Below are 19,942 nucleotides of genomic sequence, written 5' to 3'. Positions count from 1 at the left end.
AGGAAGGCAGGAAGGAGAGAGGCTTGGTGGGCAAGGAAAGAGCTCTACAAACAGGCCTGGCCTCACAGGTAAAAACCCCCTCACTCTGATTCTCAGACTCAGGCTCAACACGCTACACACAAATCACATCTGCGCCTTACCATCGAGCTTCTCGAGTTCATGTCATTCAGAAAATGTTGTTGGGCACAGAGGTCACACTTGTGATCTTAGCACTTTGGACGCAGAGGCAGGAGGATCATAAAACAACAAGCCAAGCTGAACCACCAAGGAGACTGTCTGTAAACAACACTGACGGCAGAACTGAGTACCGTGGTGCGATCCTATGATCCCAGTGTTAGGGAGGCTGAGGCAGGACTGCAAGGTTGAAGCCAGCTTGCAATGCATAAGCAAAAACTAAAACCGTTCCTCCACCGCCACCACCACACATTCCTCCAAACAGCAATTGCAATTGTATCATCTCCAACATGGAAAAACAGCCACCAAAAAAGAAACCAAAACAGAACACGAACCTCAAAATTCTTCAGGACCTAAGAAAACCAAAACCTCTAAACCACAAGCCCATTTCTTTTTAAAAAGATTTTAAAGCTTTACCTGTGGCTATAGCGGATGGCTATCGTCAGTCCAAGCTGCAATTAAGAAAAAAGAGGAAAAATACAAATTAAATAATATAAAGGACATGCTGAAATCACAAGAAAATTAGCTCAATATGGTCAATTATTTTTAAACATTTCCTAATGTCTGGGGCTGGAGAGATGGCTCAGCCGTTAAAGGCTAGGCTCACAACCAAAATATAAGAGTACTGGCTGCTCTTGCAGAGGTCCCAGCACCAACATGGTGGCTCACAACCAGCTGTAACTTCAGTGACAGGGCATTTGATGTCCTTTTCTGGCCTCTGTGGGCAGTAGGCACATACATGATGCACATACATACATAAGCAGACAAACCTTCATACACATAATAAAAGTAAATCTTAAAACATTTCCTAACAGGCCTTGTTGTTTCACAGCCATTTCTAATGATAGCACCTTGATTTCAACTTTGCTTTGAAAGGATCATGATATTTTGAAAAGGTCTTTAGACAGCCAAGGGTATTTCATCATGGATCAGACAGAAAGCATCCTTAGTTGGGGGCAACTTGCAGGTCAGGGCTCTTGGGACAGCAGTAGAAGGATGGGGTGTCAACATGCAGCCATTACCAAGGTTTGCATTGGTACAGCAAAACCAAGAGTAGGCCCCCCAGTCACCCCTTTTACAGGAGCATCATGTAGACTCTAGAACACCAAGGGATTAGACACCTGGGCCAGAGGTTTCCTGGGGATTCACTTAGCATTTAAGGCTATCCCATCATCTCAAGGCCGGTCAAGTCAAATTCTAAAGACTGTAGAGAAACCAAGCCCCAAATGGAAATGTAACTTCAGGGAATGGTACATGTGACAGCTGGATGCAGCAGCGACAGGAGGCTGAAATGAAGCTGTGATGTCCTCTTTACCTGCAGCAGTATCGTGGAAACCTCTCAAGCATACATGGTCACAACCATAAGGTCAAAACCATAAGGCATGAGCCCTGGCCATTTCACACACGGTGAACAGTGAACGACAAGACAGTCAGGTTAGCGGATTGAGCTCAGCTGCAACAGCAAGTTACTGAGGTCCTTGATGCCAGTTTCCTAGTTTTAAAGTGGTCAGAACCATTGTTTCCTCTTAAGAATAACGTTAGGATGAAGATGTTTTCTACATTTGTGTTTATAGCTGTATAACTGCATGACAAACACAGAAAACGCTACCAATATTAACTACTGTATGAGTACTATAGTCGATGCCTATCTATGAAAATGTTAGTATATTCCAAAACTTAATTTTCGATTTGTTTTTAGAACTTTGGAAGTGCTTCATTATAGAAAAGATGTAATCAATGTCCAGTGAATCTATGTAAGTCTCATGAGCCCTCTTATGCCCAGCCACGGCATTAGCCATTAAAGAAGCTCACAGCAACTAAGAATCTAAGTACCACCTGTAATATTGCTTCTGTCTGAAAGCCTAAGTTGTACCTTAAGATCCCCAAATACCATTCATGCTTCCTTGCTATCCCCCAACAGAGATGGGGAGAGGGTGACAGATGACATGGCTATGATACCACATTTGGTGCAAGATGGCAGGAGGGACTCCAGGCCATGGAATTATAGAAAGAGTGAGGAACAGAGAGTGAGAGAGAGAGCAAACTGAGGTAATTGAGGCAAGAAAGCCCAATTGCTGTCCAGCTGACCATGTTACAGAATCCCCTGGATACTGTTGGAACAGCACAGCTCCAGAATAATTCAGAACAACACTGCAGTTATCCAAAATACAGACCCAGTCATGGCAAAACATCAGCACACCCAGGAAAAGTAGGCCTAAGTTTACACACACACACAAAATGCATGCAGGGACAAAGAAGATGGTTCAGTTGATAAAGAGTTTGCCTTGCAAGCAGAAGGACTTGGGTTGAATACCCCATTTAAAGCCACACTAAAAGAACTGAATATGGTAGCAGGCCCTTGTAACCCTCACATCAGGAAGAAGCAGGCAGGCAGATTTCTGGGACTCTATGATCAGTCTGCCAGGCCTACATGGTGAGTTCCAGGTCTGAGAAAGACCCTGCCAGATAGATAGATAGATAGATAGATAGATAGATAGATAGATAGATAGATAGATAGATAGATAGACAGACAGACAGACAGATAGATAAAACAGGTGAACAGCACCTGTCTCCTGGCCTCCACACACATGCACGTCCCCCAACAAATATGCATGCACACAAAGAGTATATAAATGTGCGTGCATGAAATATTAAAAACCAGGATGATCTTATATTACATTTAACTGAATTTACTCCATTATCTATCGCAGCTAAACCTGTCGTGTATTTTCTTTAAGGCCTTGGGGACCATTAAGAGCACACAGAACACAGAGGAAACGACTGGGAAAAAATGAGAAGCCGCGACTGCAGCCAAGGTGGGGATGAGCAACTTACAGACTCCACACACTGGGTCACATTATATTTCCTGTGGTTAAAGACTTCTGGCTTGCAGTTCAGCTAATTATAAGATAATTTTACTGGCTGAATATTTTGATAAACTTTGGAGCAAAGTTTAATTGGTGGCTGCTCTACAGTAGAAAGATAAGCCCTTGCTGGGAGCACAGAGGAAACAGGGAGGGAGGGACAAGGAGGGAAAGAAAGCGGGAAGCTACTCCAGGGCAGTTGTGCTGGTGAAAGGGGCCAGGCAGAACTGCTGTAGAGGCAGACCAGAGAATTCAAGCATTTCCCTTCTCTCTCCCAGCTTCAGAGTCTAATGTGTTTTGTTGTCATTTTCAGAAGGACAATTTTATTAAAGAAGAAAATCTGAGCCCTGAATACTCCAATAGACAGGGCTGGCACATACCCAAGGCTGGCCCGGTCACTGATCCCTACACACCACTGTGAACAATCAGTGTTAGGGACCGAAATGATGGGACACAGGAAAGAGCCCTGTGGCTCAGTGGGTACTAATTCAGTGTTGATGAGGATGGGGCATATCATAGTTGTTCTACACAGAGAATGGACTGGTTCCAGTCAGGCAGTCCTGGGAAGGAACAGGAAGAGAGCAGACAATCTCTAGAAGATCTAGTTTGGAAGTCCAGGTCAGAACAGGCCAATGAGGCAAAGTAGGCAAAAAGCTACGCGAGGAGACTGCTTATGCCTGCTCTCTGGTTTCCTCCAGGGAAAGCAAGCGAGGAGAAACAGCTCTAAGCTTTCCATACCAGAGAGAACACCACATAAAGGCAGCTGTGCGACCTGCTGAGAAGCAAGCCAGATGTTCCATTCCTTTAGCCTTAGGAGCCACCATTGGCCAGTCCAGCTTCTGGGGCCACTGGCTCTGTTTAGATGCACCAGGACTCAGAAATTCTTTAAGCAAGTTGCATGCTTCTCATGCACTCACACACATACATGCATTAGTATGCATATGGACACATCCATTCATATTCATGTACACACATGTATATACCCTCACACATATCTTCACAGTATACACACACACACACACACACACGTCCACATGCTTGCTCAAATGTGTATATGCGTGAATGCATGTGTTTGCACAGATGCTACATACACATGTGGGCAAGAACCATCACGTGTACCTACATTCATATACATATATATATACATACATATATGCATACATATCAATGTGCCTGGATACACTTTGGCATTCAGAAAGGTTGCTGGAGCCCCTGAGACAAGGGGATACCTCAGACAATTGGCCCTTTTGTTGCTGGTCTCAGCAGGGGCCTAGAGGAGAAAGGGGAGGGAGGTCTGTGGGTTGCCCCCCTGACCCTGGCCCAGCCGGACTGAGACTTGGGGACATGGAGGTCAGCAGGAGTTTTGTGCTGGCCTCCCTAGGGAGCAGCCCCTCAGGACACGCTGTAAGTACTGCCAGAACACTCGTCACAAACTCTTTTCACAGTGCTTCTCTCTTAGATTTACACAATTTGTTGGTAACAAAATTAAATCACATTCTAATGGCAAGGAAAGAGTAACTTAAACATTTTTCAAAGCCCCCACCAGCTATGCAAACCTTTTCCCTTCTGTCTCCATCTGAAATCCTCCTCCTTGGAACACAGACAGCTGTTTTGTATCAAGGCTGGGGTTTCTGTATGACCCAGGGAGCTCAGACAACAGGCAGCCCTTCCTGCATTAAAGGGTAATCTGAGAATAATTTGCCATAAAACACCCAGCAGTGCTCCAGCTGTGGCCAGATAGACCCTGTAAAGCATCATGCAGACAACGTGGTCCTTGTAAAATAATAATTTATAAAATCACATTTTAAAAACACACTATAATTTTTAGGAAGAGAAAAGAGAGAAATGGTTTAAATTATCACAGAAGGTGCTAGGGAGATTTCCTTCCAAGTCCATGGATTACCAGGAAGTGGTTGTTCCAAAAACCCTCTCCCCCACAGTCCTGGTACACACAGCTGACAGGTGGAAAAGGAAACGCCAATAAACCCCAGAGTCACTCAACCCAGTGGAAGATGTTCCAAGTCTAGAACCTTCTAAACCAGTGACAGTGCCTGAGCTGAAGGAGCCATGACCAGCAGCTTGGCCCTTTCTCAGGGGCAGCTACAATCTCTAACCCAGAGCTCCCAACTTATTAAGAAGAGCTGACACTAGGGAATTTATCATGAAAATGCCTGAGTTTTAAAATAATTTAAATAATTTCACTGGACACATCTCTACACTGCCAACCCTCCAGAGAGAGAGAGAGAGAGAACACCACTCACAGAGTCATAGCATAGAGACACAGGCACGGAGCAGAGACAGCCACTAATGCAGTCACAGCACACAGAGAGAGGCTCACCCAGAGTCACAGCAGAAAGAAAGAGTGCCACCTACAGAGTGTGTTGCATCGTGGGCAGGGTAGTACTTATGGTCATGGCATGGAATGACTCTCTTATAAGCAGGGGCCATAACATGAGGAGATGGCACGAACAACTGTGGTATAGACAGGCCCTCCCATAAACAGCCTCAATGTAGGTAGCTCTCCACATGGAGCTAAGATGGCTGGGCGTGGAGAAAATGGTCCACAGAGCAGATTCCTTTAACCCCTTCGCTGCTCTCCTGGAGGCTTCCTCCTGAGAAGCCAGGGCCTCCAATGCTACCCTAGCACCCTCTCAGGCTGGTCCTTCACATAGGCTCCCTCAGCCTCTGCCCAACTCTCAAACCCTCCACAGCTCACTACACCTCTGCCCGTTCCCTCTTCCCCTCCCCCCTCCTGCTTCCTTGGGCTCTTCCTACTTCCTTTGATAGATAACTGAGCTGAGATAGAAACCGCTCCCGGTGAAAAGGCAGGAGCTTTGGGGACAAGTCCCTTGACCTTTATTGCTGATTCCTTACTGTGAAATGTGGTCCACGTTCCCTGCTTCCTAGAGATCATTTACGCAGATTAATTTAAAAGTTAAGTATCAGCCTGCCCAAGGAACTCATGAGAAATGTAAAGTCTTAAGCCCTAGCCCACTGACTCAGGAACTCTGGTGTTTTCTCTGGTCCTCCAGGGGTCAAGTTTGATGACGTGATGATGTATGGAAAGATCTCAGCCTCACGCTTAGCACTGATGAGTCGGCACCGACTACCAGGTGCTGGTGATGGAAATGATGCTAAGAGCTCAGAGTGAAACGGCTCCCATCTGTGCCCTTTAAATGGCATTTCAGTGTCCTAAATTCAACTTCAAGACTGAAGTCACTGTGAACTCAGGCCTTGTAGTGCTGGCAGGAACCCAGCCATTCAGCTGGGAGAGGTGTTACCAAGAGAGGATGGGCCAGCTTCATCAAGACCAAGGGCAGGCCTCATAGCCCTTGGACTGCAGCCCCCACCTCTATTTTGTCATACCTACCAACAGGAGACGACAGACAGCAAGGCAGGATGGGAGAAGAGTAGCAATGACGCTGTCATTAGTGAACCTATTTCATGATGCTATCTAGCCCTGATTCCTGGAAATTAACGTTTCAGAGAGTGGAAGAACATCGCACAGCTGTGCTCAGGAAAAGAACTGCATACATGTGTCTGTGCGTGCACGTGTGTTTGTGCATATGTGCACGTGGTGTGTGTGTGTGATAAGTAAACATTTATTCAACTTTTAAAAACCCCAGTAACTTGTCTCTGGAACTTTGAAAGGCAGGTGTCAAAGGCCAGTGGGAAAATTGACGGTGGCTAACAGGAATGGCCCTGAAACACAAAAGCTGGCCATTCAGTTAACCTAAGAAACAGGCTGTTGTATGTCCTCAGGAGCAAACCAACTGAAGATCAGGGATACAAACACCTCAATTCCTCGCTCTCCTGCCCCATGCCCTGAACTGGAATCAAGTTTCACCTTCTAAATTAAAGGCTGCAGCTCTTCTCTGGGGCACAAGAGACATTCTCACCACCACCCTGGCCTGGCAAAGGCCTGAGGATCGCCACCGGCCTGAATGATCTCGGCAGTGGGATGTGCTGACACTCCATGTTGGCATGGGGTTAGGGGGCAGAGAGCTAAGCGTGACAACGTTGACTGTCAACCTGACAGCATCCAGAGTCACCTGGAGACAGCCTCCTGGCACACCTGTGGGGGTTATTTAGGTTAGGTGTGCCTGGTAGGGATCGTCTTGATTTGGCTGAGGTGGGAAGAATCCCCGTAAACAAGGGCAGCCTGGCAACATGGTTCCCTGGACTTGGGGCTGGGGCTGTGTAACAGGTAGAAGCCAGCTGAGCACAGCGTTCATCATGCTCTGCTTCCTAAATGTGGGGCAGTGGGCAGGTGCCTTGACACCCCGCAGCTTGGACTTCCTGCCGTGTGGACTGTACCCTCAAACTGTGAGCCCCAATAAGCCCGAATAAGCCTTTTCCTTTGACTTGCTTTTGTTAAGGTATTTTATTACCACCACCTGAAAAGTAACTTAAAAAAAAACAAAACACTTAGCAAATAAAAATCCCAGATGGTATAAAAGGAAAAGGCGCTAAACAAAGAAGTATGACTACCAAACATGTAGGATCACTACCCCCCACCTCACATGCCCCAAAAGAGAAACCTAAAGTGCACATTGAGCAATAAGTCGGTATGAGTAGGTGATAGCCCATGTCCAGAGTACTCCCCAAGCCCTAGTCCAGGGTTTCCTAAACATGTAAACAAATATTCAGCCTCCCCCTGTCTCCATTTTCCCATTCTGTCAGGGGAGGCTGCCCTTCACCTGCGGATTTCCCGAGAAGGAAGAGAACATGGTACTGGAGATAGTATGAAAGATGCTGAAGGTGTGTGAACAAAGAAGGAACAAAAGTTTCTCACCCCTGCATAAGATGGAGAAAAATGCAAAGGGAGATACTTTTCTTTCCAAAGAGACCATTCATTATTTCTGATTTAAAAAAAGAAAAGCCAGACCGGAAATAGGTGATTAAATAAAATCACCAAGCTCTAAGAGAACAGCTGAGCCTGTCACTGTCCTCCAGCATCAGGATGCCTCTCCCCATGTGGCTGAGCACCCTGGGGTAAGTGCTCAAACTTCTGCAGCTCCAGCTCCTTCTTAGCATCCTTTTGTCCCCACCTTCCTGCCCTGAATGCCCAGAAGCTCAGCCCAGGCCTCCAGGCCACCACACAGGAGGCAGAAGCTGGACCACTCCTCGGAAAATAAACGCCTTTCAGGGTTCCAAGAAAAGTCTCCACTGTGACCAGAGGCCCAGCATTTATCTACCATGGCCTCAAAGCACTGTAGAAAGCACAGGACATCTCACGTAGGCTTGTCTTCTTATGCTGGAAAGAGCACAATGTCTATCACCCATGTAAAAAGCCGGGGGAAGCAGCACTGGGGAGGCAGAGGCAGGGGGTTCCCTTGAGATTGCTGCCCAGTATAACAAACCAGTTTGTGAGTTCTAGGTGTTTACACAAATAATTTGATAACATGAGCTAAAGGAAAGCCTGCATAGGTGGAAGAATCTTAAAGTGCTGTGTTACGGTGACAGGAGCTAACGCTGGAAGGCCACTTGTAGTGTAGCTCTATCAGCAGGACATTCTGGAAGCGGCAGCTCGGTGGACATAGGAAATAGGTCCAGGTTGAAAGGGTTTAGAGAAGAAAGAAGATTGACTAGGAGAAGTGCACGGCCTTTGGGAGTAGTGAAGCTACATCACAGACCCACGAAGGAAACTTACAACACAGAGAGAAAGTGAAATGTAAGCAACTGAAAACACAAGTCGACAAAACGTGGGATGGTGAGGAGAGTCCAGAAGAAATGCAGATCATGAAAGAGCCAAGAGCACAGGACAACCTAACCGAGAGGCAGGGCAGAGCAGAGTGGGCTAAGGGAACTGCAAAGCCAAGTTGTATCTAATGCTTCCCATGGGGCCCACAGTTCTGGACCAGCTACCACTACAGTGGATGTCTGGAGCCAGGTTTCTCAATGCTGGAGCAGGTAACTCACACATAAGCCATAATAGGAATCTAGAATATCTATGTGATAATGATCAGCGTTCAGACATAACATGAATTCATGTTTAGCTTAATAGAGCTAAAAGTGAATACATTTATTCACACACAGGCATACACATGCATTTCCCTTGTAGCAACAAAGCCACATAGCACCCAAACCTTGATTTCTCAATATGTTCTCCAACAAGAGAAACCAGGGTTCTTTGGCAGAGTGGTTGAGCCTGGGGCAGGGAAAATACAAGATGAGCATGGAGTGCCCTGCAGCACTAGAAAGAAATATCTAACGCACACACACACTCACACACACTCATGCCCAGGTGGAAGAGAAATAAGCCAAATGGATGAATTCCCGGTAGTCATAAGTGAAATAATTTAAACAACAAAATAAAATGAGTAGAATTAGATTTTAACCCACAGCATAAATTAAATATCCATAAATAGATAATCATACAAAGAAATAACCAAGCCAGATGGGACAGTACACACCTGTAACCTGAGCCCCATAAAGATGAGAGAAGAGTAGAGTCAAAGTCAGCCTTGACTACATGTGAGTTCAGTCATCCTGGACAACAAGAAACCCTGTCTCAAAAAGCCGAAGCAAGGGGAGAAAAAGATGTGACTAAAATAAGAAAGCAAATGAAGGAGAAAAGCAAATTTTGATGCAGGAGAATTTCAAGTAATTTATGTCAACAGTCCACCCTTATGGAAGAAAAGCATGACTGCCCATGTCTTAAGTATGAGCTGATCGTATGAGAGCAGGGAGTAACTTCAGCCTAGAGAAAGCTGACCGAGACTACCTTAGCCATGCTAAGTCAATGACACCCGACCTGGGGCCATAGAGAGATGGACAGGGCAGCTGCTGGGCCCTAGGTTCTGTCGTTTGTATCACCTAGCTTCAAAAGCGCCAGATTCTAAGGCATACCCCAGAGGAGGGGAGCCTCTCTAACTGGGTGAGACTACCACAACCCTGCTGCATACAGTGGTCCAGCTCTCCATGGAACCTGCTCCAGCCTGCTTGATTGCTCCATCTGCAACTCAGTCCAGTGGTCTGATCTCCTGGCACCTTCATTGATGAATAGAAACTAAGGAAGGAAGGGAAAGGAAAACACCCTGAACAGCTCAAGAGAGATGTCCTCCTTGTACATGTTTCACTTGGGTCCCTTCAACATTCAAGACAGAAGGACAGAAAACTATGAGAAGCCAATGCTTCCTGCGAGGATTTATGAAATGTCCCCACAGACATATGTTTGAACACTTAGTACCCAGCTGGTGCTGCTTGAGGAAGCTGTGGAACCTTCAGGGTGGAAGATGTGGTTGAGGAGGTAAGTCACCTGTTAAGGGAGACCTTTGAGAGCAATAGCCAAGACTGACTTCCTGCCCAGGCTCTCTGGTTCCAGGTTGGCATTGGACAGGAACAAGTTCTATAAGTCCCCATCACCACAGACCAAGCCTTCACCTGTATCTTTCCTGCCAGGATGGACCGTATCCTCTAAAATCCTGAGCCAAAGCAAACCTCTCTTACCCAAGCTGCTTTTGTCAGGCATTTTGTCCCTGTCACAGAAAGTCACTAATGTGCCACCCCTCACCACCAGGCCAGGGGTATTGAGAGTGCAGTGTTAAAGGGCTGCAATTGAAATCACGATTTGAGTAGAATCCAGACATTCCTGCAATACTATTTTCCATTCAGATACCTTGGCGTGGCTGGTCAGAGAGATTTAAACATCAGGACCCTTCATTGGGTGTTTCTGGCCATACGCTGGGTACCCAACAGAAGTGAGAAGGGGGCTTTTATCTCCTTCCAGTCTTCCTTTGTTCCATCCCTTCCACACGCCTCTCCCAAGCTCGCCTGATTCAAACCTTCCCAACAGACAGCACTTCCACGCACCCACCCTGGACCTCGTGTAAACTCAAAGGTAAATTTCCAGACCTGGGTCAACCCAACCAACCCACTTTCCACTTCTCTCTGCAGGGGAAAAAAATTCCCATTTTCTATTGTGGGGACTGCCATGGACACAGACTAGCCCAAAGCACGCCTCTCCAGACTCCATGTTCAGTAATTCCCATACCTCTCTACGCTTTGCCTGTCGCCCTGTATTCTGACACCCTAAACAGCTGAGCCTTGATAAATGTGCTTTGGATCCTGGATATCCACAGAGGCCATGTGTTAAAGGCTCCATCCTAACTCGTGATGCTCTTGGGAGGTGGTAGAACCTCTAGGGTGTAGAACCTAGTAGAAGGGAATCGGGTCATTGAAGATATACTTTGAAGGGTATATTGGGAACTTGGCTCCTCTCCATATGCCTTCCCCCATCACTTCCCTGCCACCCTGATCAGAGCAGCCTAGCTCCAATGAACACTCCTCACCATAATGTACTGTCACCCCATAGGCCCTAACAACAGTACCAACCAACCATGCATTTGCGTTAAAGCCTCCAAAACCAGGAACCAAAACTAACCTTTCTTCTTGTAAGTTGGTTTTCTCAGGTGCTTTGTTCCCGGCAACAGAGAGACTGAGACAAACATTGTCCTAAGTTTCACCCCAGCCTCTTCTCCTTAGACCTTGAGGACAGAAGTTGTCATTTGAGCCACCTTCAACTTTCTTGTCCCACCCGGAAAGTTTTTCTATAGCTCGTCCACTTTCTAGACTGATCCTCCTCTCATCTCTGCTTTCATATCAAGGTCAAGTTTCCACTGGTGTTTAACGTCAGGCCGATGTCTCCAGGACTACAGCGGATTCTTATTAGTGTAACAGGGCCTAAAATCACCCAAGAGAACGTCCTCTGGCATTCCTACAAGGGACCATGTGGATTAGGTTAGCCTGGGTGAGAAGACCCATGCTGGCTATAGGTGGCACCATCCCTTAGCCTGCATATGTAAAGGGGGAAGTGGGCTGAGCACCAGCGCTCACCACTCTCTGCATCTTGACTGTGGATGTAATGTTCCCAGTTGTCTCAAGCCCCCATTGCCATGGCTTCCTTGTCATGATGGATTGAAACCCCTCGCACTGTGAGCCAGAATAAATCCTTCCTCCTGTGAGCTGCTTCTGGTCAGATATTTGGTCACTGCAACAGGAAAAGGAACTCATGCAATGCCTCTCCCAGCAGTCAACTTCCTTCCTCTCTCTGGCAGCAAGGATTTCTCTATGTTTCCTTTTCCCTCTGCACACTCTTAAAAATGCCCATCCTCAGCAAGCATTCAAATTCCATCTTAGGAACTCCCTTAGCTAAAGACATAGAATATACCCTGGGGTTCAAGCCTCAAGTCCACCCCTCCATTAGAAGCTGTCAGGAAATCAGTATGATCCTATTAAAATCTACAGAGGGACTCCTGAGAGAGGCTCTATTTACCACAAAAAGCTCACCAACCCCCATCAATACCTTCAGGAAAAGGGGATGCTGTATTCCTTTTTGAAAAGAGGCACCTGACATCTTTGGCCTAGTTGTTACCTATAAACTAGACAATTTGCAAGGTCACGGGTAACCATAGGGACATGCCAAAGGAAAAGTCGTCCTTAAACCTAATTGCTCCCCTTATTTCTCTAAAGGACTTTTAAAGGGGACACTAGGCACAGTACACCTTCCACTAAGCATGCCCAAGGACAATGCAGCTGTGACAAAGCTGTCCTTTAAACTGTGGGCAAATGTCATACATCCGTATCATTTCGCTGGTCTTTTTAAGGAAGTCCGGGGCGTGGGTTGCAGCAAGGCTGGGATGAGATGGGAAACGTAGGAAAGAGAAACTGCTGCTGTGAGCTGGCCCCCGAGCGCCTCACACCACCGCAGCTGCTCAGCCAAGCATGGAAAGTGGGGCATTATCCTCACAACACTGATTAGACAAGGAAATGAGATATGCAAATATTTTTTAAAAGTCGACTCGTTCCAGCATTATTACCAGATGAAAGTTCACAAAGAAAGCATGACTTGATAGGCTCAGCATGGAGCTAAATGCCCTTGACTCTGACTACCTGACTTGGAAGATCCCTGAAAACAAAAATCACGTTCAAGGGCCACACAATCACAGAGATAGGCATGATGAAATTTTTAAAATATTGAATGGGTCAGTACAGTCCAAAAGTCAAAGAAGCTGTTATCCAAGGAAGAAACTCAAGATATATGTTCAGAGTCCAACATGCCCGTAATCCTGCTGTAGCAAAGCCTTAATACATTGACAAGAAGAAGATTCTTTTGTTTTGTTTGTGTGGGGGCTGGGAGGGAGGGGTGTTAGTTTGATTATTTGATTGGTTGGTTTTGTTTTGCTTTTCTAGAGAGAAAGAGTCTCTCTATGTAGTTCTAACTATCCTAGAGTTCACTATGTAGACCAGGCTGGCCTCAAACCCACAGAGATCCTCCTACCTCTGCCCCCTGGGTACGGGGATTAAAGTCATGTACCACCATGTCCAGCTAAAAAATAAAAAAAGTTTGCAGAGACTGAAATCACTGAAGGACAGGGCTGGTCACAACAATCCCCTGCCAAGCCGCCTCACCTCCCAGAGCCCCTTGTCTTCCAGGGTGGGACCGCAGTGTACAGAGGAGTGCAGCCCACTGCAGACGACCGCATGTAGAGCTCCCTTCCTCCTCCTGGACTTCCTTAGCACAGAGATGCTGTGATGGGCTACTGAAGGCCTCCTGTGTGCCTGGTCTTATGTGATGCCCCTGCCCACTCACACATCTTCTGACAGACATACAGAGATCGGACCGGAATAAGCGAAGCACTTCGAGTTTTCTGTAAAGGAAGGTTCTCCACAGGAGAGAGAGGTTTCCTGGAGACACAACATCCACCTACATAGAAACAGTGGCTAAGAAAGGAAACATCAGCGTCACGGGCAGAAGGATCAGCCTGTGCCAAGTCCATAGGTGACAAAGCCTATCACCTGTCAGCTTGTTTGAGAAGCTGAAACAAGTTCTGTGTTGTTGAGGTTTGGGATCAATTTCTCTCACTCAGGTATAATTCCCCTTAGCCCAGCTGCTCCAAAGTTTGGCCTGAACTGCATTATGAAGCTGTAATTCTATTACACAGAGTCTTCAGAGAACAAGAGGTTGTCCCTAGGCTATGTGTCATCAGCCCAGAATAGCGATTCAGTCACACTGACAATGTCGTCAGGCCCAGGAGGCTCACCCGTGAGCAATCTGAAAGGGTAGCCAAGGAATAAGTGAGCACCACAGGAAATAAACACAAATGTCTGCTTGTGTACACACTGGCCAGACTGAAATGCCCCGGGGCAAACTAGACCCAAGATTATAGCACAGCTCTGGACTGGCACACAGGACAATGGAAGTATTTTGATTGTTTTTCTAAAAATTTAATTTGGATTCTAGGACTCTTAATACATTTCAAATGCCTCTGCATAAGGGTTGAGAATGTAGCTCAGTGTTACTGTTCACAACTAAAATGTCATGAGGCCCTGGGTTCCATCCTTAAATAAATAAATAATAAATGATGTATTAGTAAATGATAAATAGAAGGCCACCAAATGTCTCAAGTATGAAATAATAAATAATATTAATTAATAAATGATAAATAAATAAAAAGCCACCAAATGACCCAAACCAGATCCCCATAACATTATGATCGGATCAATTCTCAGTCAGAAGAAACTCCTCCTTCATTTCTACAGTGAGTCATTCATCTGTCCATCATTTGTTCACAGTTTATTTAATAGTCACTAAGGGCCTGGGTCTGAAAAGGCCTGGGATAAAACCGGACTCTCTGAACATAGCGGACAATGAGGACTACTGAGAACTCAAGAACAATGGCAATGGGTTTTTGATCCTACTGCACGTACTGGCTTTGTGGGAGCCTAGGCAGTTTGGATGCTCACCTTACTAGACCTGGATGGAGGTGGGTGGTCCTTGGACTTCCCACAGGGCAGGGAACCCTGACTGCTCTTTGGGCTGACGAGGGAGGGGGAGGGAAATGGGAGACGGCGGCGGGGAAGAGACAGAAATCTTTAATAAATAAATAAATTAAATTAAAAAAATAGTCACTAAGTATCAAGCCTTGATCTCAGTTCAGAAGGGGCAATGGTAACCAAGAAAAGACAAGATTTGTTCTCTTGCTTAAATTCTTTGGTGAGGTTAGTCACTAAAGGACTACAGGACAGGCTGAGTAAAGGGTGAAGAAGGGCCCATTGAACATCTAAGAAAATGTCTCTGCTTCTGAGGGTGAGAAGATATCCTTGTCTCTAACTCCCTCTCTAACAAGTTCAAGTCTCACAGTCACGAAACCCAGAAGGGCCCATCCTCGATCCATCACTCCAGTGACCTGAGGTCTTTTCCTCTTCCTACTGTTTATACATTCACGATGGATCATGTCCTCTTCAGATCATTATGGCTGCCCAGTCATCAACACGTTGTTCTCCCATTCATTAGCCAGCTGTAGGACAGTCACGCAATGTAAGTCTCAGCTGGGCTATGGTGGCGCACACCTTTAATCCCAGCACGTGGAGGCAGAGCAGGTGGCTCTCTGAGCTCAAGGCCAGCCTGGTCTACAAAAAGTGACTTCTAAGACATTCTGGGCTTCAAAGAGAAACCCTGTCTAAAAAAATAAAACAAAACAAAATAGACGTAAATCTCCTCACATCTTTCTTCTGCATTCGAGCCTCCCTGCAGCCTCCCCACCATCCATCTACTCTCAAGCATCCCATGGAAACTTAGGCCGTGTTAATTCCTGTGTGGCACCCAACTGGAGCACACTGTTCACCTACTCTGTGACTTTGTGCATTCTCCCATGCCTGGAATGCCCTTCCATTACTGTGTTAGCTAACTAGCTTCTACTTGGGTGTCAAAACTCAGTGTAAGGTCTTTGGGGGATCCCCTGAGTGGTCAAAGCTAACCTTGGTGGCAACTGCTCATGCTAGCATTTCTGTCTCACTGACTGTAGCTGCTGGTCTCTCTGTTTCTCAGCCTTCTTATTTCCCTGGTCAACTCCACTGGTGTTAGAGAAGAAAGATAATCCAGGTGGCCAAACTCTACACTTCAGCCAGCAGTTACATCTAGAAAACAACAGGCTTAAAGAAAATAGACAACAGGAAGGGTTCTTACAAAGTGAAAAATAATCATGCAAATAAAACTAAAATTGGAAAGATGATTCCTACAGAACAACCCTGTTGGGATATGAGAGGGCATAAACGAGAGAGGTGATCAGACAAAAATGTCCTAACCTCCAAATAAGAGAGCGCTGAGTAGAGAGAAAAGCTCCGCAGAATGAAAGGAGACATAGTTTTAAAATTGAAAGGGCCTACCCCGTGCCACACAGGATAAATGAGAATCCAAACCTAGATACATCAGTAAGAAATCCCCACACTCAAGGCTTAAGACAAACAGTTCACAGAGAAAAAGTGCAGATAGGTACACCACAGGAACCCTGTGTCTACAGGATTTCCGACAGACAGACTGGGTACAAAATGGTAATGGAGGAACACCCTCAAAGTTTTTGGGGGGAATGGGGAGTTATTTTCAATTTACAAATCTCAGTTAAACAATCTGTCATAATAAGGGCAAAATAAAGACCACTAAAAACACATTAAGGAGTCAAAATATTGTCATTTGCATGCCCTTCTAGATATTATATATTTTTATAGTAACAAAACTAGAGGAAATCTAACCAAAAGATAAGACAGGACTTAAAAAAGGGACTAACTACCACTAGAAGTCTATCAAAACAAACAAATAAAAAAGATAAAATGAAGATGTAACTTCTTTTTCTCTCCCAATGAGGAAAAAAGGCAACTGAAAACTACAGGAGAAAACAAAAACTTATAAAAATATAATTATGTAAATATCAAGCATTTGTGATTTGATTAATTAATGCAGTGTAAGAGAGTTATTACATTGACTTTGTTGCTAGGATATTGTTCTTCAAATTGCAAAAGTGTTTTGATATTGGAAAGATAGATAGATAGATAGATAGATAGATAGATAGATAGATAGACAGACAGACAGACAGACAGACAGACAGACAGACAGAAAATATGTGCTTGTATTCTATATAGTTCTATTGTGGACAAATGCACAGCCCTGGCCTTAATAATGCAATTACAAACCAAAAGTTAGGTGATAAGTACAGAAGGCAAAAAGCTAATGTTTTAGTTTTCACACTATAAAAATGACTAGTATTTCTGCAGGCCACAGTGGGAGTGGATAGGATCCTGAAATAGAGTTATTGGGACAGGAAATGGGAGGTTGCAGAATATATGTAAGTGATCTGGTAGTCTTCACAAAAATTAAAAATAATGTAAAAGTCAGAAGCTAAAGGAAAAGGCTGAAGTGGGGTTTGTGTTACTGAGCTGAACTCTCATCTCTCACAGCAGTGATGTAGAAATGCCCCAAATACAAGAAACTTAGAAATACAAACAATCACAAATTCTCATTTTTGCCTCTCTTATGAGAGTTTTGTGGTGTCTGATTTAAATGACCTAGGATATTTAAAATTTGTTTAATGAAATGTAAACTTTTTGACCTATTAAATTTTATTATAGAATAGGCAGAGAGATTCAAAATCATTACAAAGGATTGCGTTTTTAAAAGCTCCTCTGAACATCTTCCATAAATGCTCATCATAAATGGCCCCTTTCTCCGTGAAAGAACATCAGTATAAAGACTGCCTCAGTCTTGTCCCTCCCTTAACCCTCTTGGCACACAGATGCTTAGGACCAGGGGAAAGTCTTTAAAAAAAAAGTCAGCATCCCACCAAAAATCAATTAGGTGTGTAGAAGCCTGGATTCTGGTCCAGCCACTAGTCATCTGACACCTGACAAATCCCAGTTTAGGTAGAATTTCCATGATTTTCAATATGGACAATTTTTAAACCTTTGGTTGAGCAAAATTAACCCAAGCAAATATGATTGCATACCACAGTAAGCCAGGAGCGGCTGCAGGTAGGGTCTATGAAGACACTCAGAGACCTAGCCCTTGAGATGACCCCCACGAACTGCGAGCCCTGACCAACGCTGGGAAAGTAGTTGTGTGTTTTTAATTCACATAATCCTCAACTACAGACAAGAATCATGAAAACATCTATCTCACAGGATAGCTGAGATGATCAAATGGATGACTGTCCATAAACTGTCCCTTAACAGGGGGCTCTCAGCATAGCCAGCTAGAGTTGGACGGTGACTCTTCTCTTTGGGCCCCTTTCTCTATGAGCCTACTAAAGCAAGGGACAGAAGCATGAAATAGTGAAATGTGAAGAAAAGGGACCATGACCTTCACAGTCACCTGTCCTGCATGGAAATAGGTTCAGACAGGAGCACTGAGAAAAATCTGCCAGCCATCAGTTGCCACTATCCAACCTTTCGGGATGGGGGGGGGGAGCACAGACAATGATCCCCAATGACAGGTGACAGAGTTTCCATGAAGCAATGAAGCTCCCCACACTGTAGCTCAGGTACATTCTGTGCCAGGTAAGTAGGCTGCCAGGCTGTGGAAGGCCAGCTCCCTCCCTAGCAGGACACAGGCAAGGAACACTGTAAACGGTCCACAGCCATGGCAATGGCTCAGTCTGCCTTACAGTTGCCATGGCTATACCCAGGGCTCCCAAAGGCCTGCTCAGCTTCTGATGACTCACAGACAAGGCCCTGATCCTTGAACGGCTGGCACAGTCACGGCATCTAAGGTTTCTGTGCCACATCAAACAGGGAGTGATGCCCCAGGACTTCCCTCTCCTTCAGCACTGAAAAACTCCAACCCTGCCACACACTCTGAGGGTGTTCATCTGTAAACATGGCCTGGATATGTGACTCAGGAGGAATGGGCTGCATGCCAACTCTAGGTTACTCTGCCAGGGATCAAGAGGCCTCACTCAGAAATGTTTCTGTAAAAGACATGCAGTGGGGGGTGGGGTGCAGCACAGTGGCCAAATTGGTGTTCTTTGTGTGTGAAGCCCTAAATTCAATCCCAAACATGGTGGGGTGTGGGGCTTAGATTAGAACGTGATCTCTGAGGTCCCTTCCAATCCACAATACCCTAAGGCTCCCTCTTTATGATGTGTTAGCCCCAGGTCTATATACCACCACCTCTATCCCCCTCCTAGAGGTGCTCCCTCCCATGGTCTAGAGTTCCCTTGGTACACTCTGAGTCTCTGTGGGGTATGAACCTGGTCCAGGTCATCTCTACCGCCCCTGCAGTGCTGAAAAGGAAAATATTCAGCACACATTTACAGAGCTATGCTCAAAACGGAAATTCTTCCAAACACCCACTTCAAACACACCTGCTTATCTCTAGCTGTATTTACAACCAGCACCTCAGACTCTGGGGAAAGTACAGGAGCTAAATCTTTTAAGAGGTAAATGTTGCTGAATGCACACCTTTACTCCCAGTAACGGAGACAGAGGCAGGAGGATCACTGTGCGCTGGAGGCCAGCCTGGTCTATAAAGGGAGTTCCAAGACAGCCAGGGCTACATAGTGAAACCCTGTCTCAAAAGAAAAGACAAATGTTTAAATTTCTGTTGTGAAAATATAAATAATTGCCATAGAGACAACCCAGCAATATGTAAGTATTTTAATATCCATCCAAAGTAATACAAAGGGCTTTGGTTTTGTTTGTTTTTCTAAGAGACGTTTATGGGTCAAATTATGCCCTGAAGTCATCAAAATAATCATAGATAATTTACAAGTCTTGAGCCTGGCTAACACATGGCTAACGCAGCCCCTGTGCTCACAGTGACAGTAAGAAGCAAATCCTGTCCCTTCTGACACCCAACACAAAGCAAATACACAATAGCAAGGACACAATCTGCAAATTGGTATTTGCTGCCCTCTGGTGATCAACCCTGAGAAGTTCCCACACCAGAGACCTGGAAAGTATATAGTTCACACAGATGTGTGCTCCCAAGTCTCATCATTCTATCAGACTTCTAAGCAACAGAGCAGGTCCTGGTCCTCTGCTCTCCACGTGTGTGTGTGTGTGTGTGTGTGTGTGTGTGTGTGTGTGTGTGTGTGTGTGTGTGCCTCTGTGTGTGCCTCTGTGTGTGTGTG

The 19,942-nt window shown here is 45.5% G+C and overlaps 1 protein-coding gene across 1 annotated transcript in view; it reads right to left on the bottom strand.

Moving 5' to 3' along the window:
* The window catches only part of Acoxl (acyl-CoA oxidase like), a 249,683-nt gene that overhangs the window by 192,497 nt on the left and 37,244 nt on the right, over positions 1 to 19,942 (bottom strand). Inside the window, 1 exon segment of the mRNA XM_005364451.2 lies at positions 592 to 626. Within this exon segment, the coding sequence (XP_005364508.1) occupies positions 592 to 626 (35 nt within the window).

This window comes from Microtus ochrogaster (assembly GCF_000317375.1).
Source record: "Microtus ochrogaster isolate Prairie Vole_2 chromosome 14 unlocalized genomic scaffold, MicOch1.0 chr14_random_1, whole genome shotgun sequence".
NCBI lineage: Eukaryota > Metazoa > Chordata > Mammalia > Rodentia > Cricetidae > Microtus > Microtus ochrogaster.
Note: the sequence above shows the minus strand (reverse complement) of the source record. Positions and strands in the feature narration are given on the sequence as shown.